Below are 3,422 nucleotides of genomic sequence, written 5' to 3'. Positions count from 1 at the left end.
CGGACCACCTTCTGTCCTGCTGCTGCCAGTCCTCACCAAGACCCACCCTTCCCTGTCCCTGAGTCACCTACTGCTCTGTGCCCCACACCCCCACCCCCCCAGTTCCAACACCAGCCCTGCGGCTGCAGGGCCCTCGCCCCTGCGCTGACACCCCGCTTGCCATGGCTGGTTCTTACCGGGAGCGGGGGGGGGGGCGTCCAGACCCAGGACTTGCGCTGGCTGGCCTCTCCGCTGCCCACACCCGCTCCCAGCCCCTGCCCCGGCTCAGAGGGCAGGGGGTCCCCTGAACACTGACAGCGTTTCTCTGGCCGCAGATTCGTCCGCCAAGCCCTTGGTGCCAGTGGTTGGGATCGTCATCGGCTTCTTACTGCTCATGGCCGTGGCTGCCGGAGGAGCCGTGCTGTGGTGGAGGATGAAGAGGGGGCTACCAGGTGGGGGGCAGGGAGAGAGGAGACTCCGAGAGAGAGGGACCCCAAAAAACAGGAGCAGAGATCTAGACAGAGAGAGGTGGGGACGGAGACCTGGAGGCGGGAAACAGACTCGGAGGGGGAGAGAGTAGGTCAGACTCACACACACACACTCACACACACACACACACACACACACACTCACTCAGAGGGGGAGAGAGCAGCTCACACACTCACACACACACACACACACTCACACACACACACTCACACACTCACACACACACACTCACACTCACACACACTCAGAGGGGGAGAGAGCAGCTCACTCACACACACACACACACACACACACACACACACGGGAGGGGGAGACCCAGAAGGTCCCGGAGGCTCTGATGGCCTCCGCCTTTCTCTTTCCTCAGCCCCTTGGATCCTTCTTCGTGGGGACGACCTCGGTGCCCTCCTGCCCACTGGGCCAAGCAAGGATGCTGACTCTTAGGCTGTGACAGCATCTCAGCAGCTGCCTGACCACCCCGTCCTGGCTGTGACCAGCTAAGGCAGCCAGGGCTCTCCATGCTGTGAGACCCCCCGGAATCCTGTTATTTCTGAGCCTCCAGAAGGAGTCCTGGGCCTGGTGTCCGCCCTCTGGATTTTTCGTCCTGTGATCAGCCTCAGTGTCCCCCCCTAATATATACGGCTCTTTTCCACATTCACATATAACACGAGTTTGGGCCTGAGTCGTTGTGTCCTCATCATTTCAACTTTTTCAGGGCGGGGTGGGGGGAGGCGAGGGCATGGGTGGGGAGAGGCGAGGGCATGGGTGGGGGAATATGTGGCGTAAGCCCTGGGCTTCCAATCTCCCCTGAGGGCAACATGTTGCCATGGTGGAATCTGCCAGCTATATACCAAGTCATATAGTTTTCATTCATAAATTTTACAAATATTTACTGAATGCCTACAACTGTGCCAGGCATTTTAAAAACTTTTTAAAAATATGTGTTTTCATTGATTTCAGAGAGAGGGAAGGAGAAGAAAAGAGAGAAACATCAATGATGAGAGAGAATCATCCATGGGCTGCCTCTGCATACCCCCTCCTAGGGATTGAGCCCGCACCTGGGCATGTGCCCTGACCAGGAATGGAACCGTGATCTCCTGGTTCATGGGTCGATGCTCAACCACTGAGCACACCCCCCGAGCCATTTTGAGAACTTAAAAAAAAACACGTATTTTAGAGTGGGAAGAAAAGTTTTTATTTTTAAAAAATCTTTATTGTTGAAATTATTGTATGCCCCCCGCCCCACATTGACCCCTTTTAGTCCGCCCCGCCCCCTGTCCTGGGCTTCACCACCCTGTTGTCTGTGTCCATGGGTTATGCATATATGCATACTACCCCCTCCTAGGGATTGAGCCCGCACCTGGGCATGTGCCCTGACCAGGAATGGAACCGTGATCTCCTGGTTCATGGGTCGATGCTCAACCACTGAGCACACCCACCGAGCCATTTTGAGAACTTAAAAAAAACAACATGTATTTTAGAGTGGAAAGAAAAGTTTTTATTTTTAAAAAATCTTTATTGTTGAAATTATTGTATGCCCCCCGCCCCGCCCCCTGTCCTGGGCTTCACCACCCTGTTGTCTGTGTCCATGGGTTATGCATATATGCATACAAGTTCTATGGTCCATCTCTTCCCCCCCTCCCCTGCCTTCCCTCTGAGATTCGACAGTCTCTTCCATGCTTCCCTGTCTCCGGATCTATTTTGTTCATCCGTTTATTCTGTTCATGAGATTCCACACATGAATGAGGTCATGTGATACTACTCTTTCTCTGAGTGGCTTATTTCCCTTAGCACAATACTCCCCAGGTCCCGCCACTCTCCATGTCTCAAAGGGGAAGAGTTCCTTCTTTTTTACTGCTGCATAGTATTCCATGGTATACAGGTACCACAGCTTTTTTTTTTTTTAAATATATTTTATTGATTTTTTACAGAGAGGAAAGGAGAAAGATAGAGAGTTAGAAACATCGATGAGAGAGAAACATCGATCAGCTGCCTCCTGCATATCCCCCACTGGGGAAGTGCACGCAACCCAGGTACATGCCCTTGACCGGAATCGAACCCGGGACCTTTCAGTCCGCAGGCCGACGCTCTATCCACTGAGCCAAACCGGTTTCGGCACACAGCTTTTCTATTAAAATATTATTGTTGATTTGAGAAAGAGAGGGAAACATCGATTTGTTTTCCCAGTTATTAATGCATTTATTGGTTGCTTCTTGTATGTGCCCTAACCGGGGATGGGACAACACTAACCAACTGAGCTATCCGGCCAGAACATTTGGAGGAATTCATGGCTGGAGTCTGACCTGACTCCTTTCGTGGAGCAGAAGGGTTGTTCCCTCGCCCTAGCTCCGTGGTCGGCAAACCGCGGCTCTTGAGCCACATGCGGCTCTTTGGCCCCCTGAGTGTGGCTCTTCCACAAAATACCACGTGCGGGAACACACGTACAGTGCGATTGAAACTTCGTGGCCCATGCGCAGAAGTTGGTATTTTGTGGAAGAGCCACACTCAAGGGGTTGGCTCAGTGGACAGAGCGTCGGCCTGTGGACTGAAGGGTCCCGGGTTCGATTCTGGTCAAGGGCACATGCCCAGGCTGCTGGCTTGGTCCCCAGTAGGATGGGTAGGAGGCAGCCGATCAATGATTCTCTCGTCATTGATGTTTCTATCGCTCGCTCTCCCTCTCCCTTCCTCTCTGAAATCAATAAAAATCTTAAAAAAAAAAAATTGTGCTAATCCTAGATTTCGCCAGCAGCAGCAACAACAGAGTTGTCCCCTCTATCAGGGGAGAGGCTGGCTCCTCCGCTCCCTGGGTTCCCTTCTTTCTTAAACAAAGGGAGATAAAAATAAACTCCCATGAGGCTTAGAGCGACAACAACTGGAGTTGTAGGCTGGGCGCCCCGAGGCCTGCCGGGAGTTGTAGTTCTCCGCCGCCGCGTCACCCGGCGTCCCCCACCCACCCC

The 3,422-nt window shown here is 53.1% G+C and overlaps 1 protein-coding gene across 1 annotated transcript in view; it reads left to right on the top strand.

Annotated features, from left to right (window-relative positions):
• FCGRT (Fc fragment of IgG receptor and transporter) overlaps window positions 1-1,147 on the top strand; it is a 15,220-nt gene extending 14,073 nt beyond the window's left edge. Inside the window, exons 4-5 of the mRNA XM_015565450.1 lie at window positions 147-431; window positions 833-1,147. Of these exons, the coding sequence (XP_015420936.1) occupies window positions 147-431; window positions 833-909 (362 nt within the window). The 3' untranslated portion in view covers window positions 910-1,147. The remainder of the gene's footprint in view (window positions 1-146; window positions 432-832) is intronic.
• The last annotated feature ends 2,275 nt before the right edge of the window (window positions 1,148-3,422 follow it).

This window comes from Myotis davidii, unplaced genomic scaffold, assembly GCF_000327345.1.
Source record: "Myotis davidii unplaced genomic scaffold, ASM32734v1 scaffold2100, whole genome shotgun sequence".
Classification (NCBI taxonomy): domain Eukaryota; kingdom Metazoa; phylum Chordata; class Mammalia; order Chiroptera; family Vespertilionidae; genus Myotis; species Myotis davidii.
This window is presented reverse-complemented; position numbering and strand designations above follow the sequence as displayed.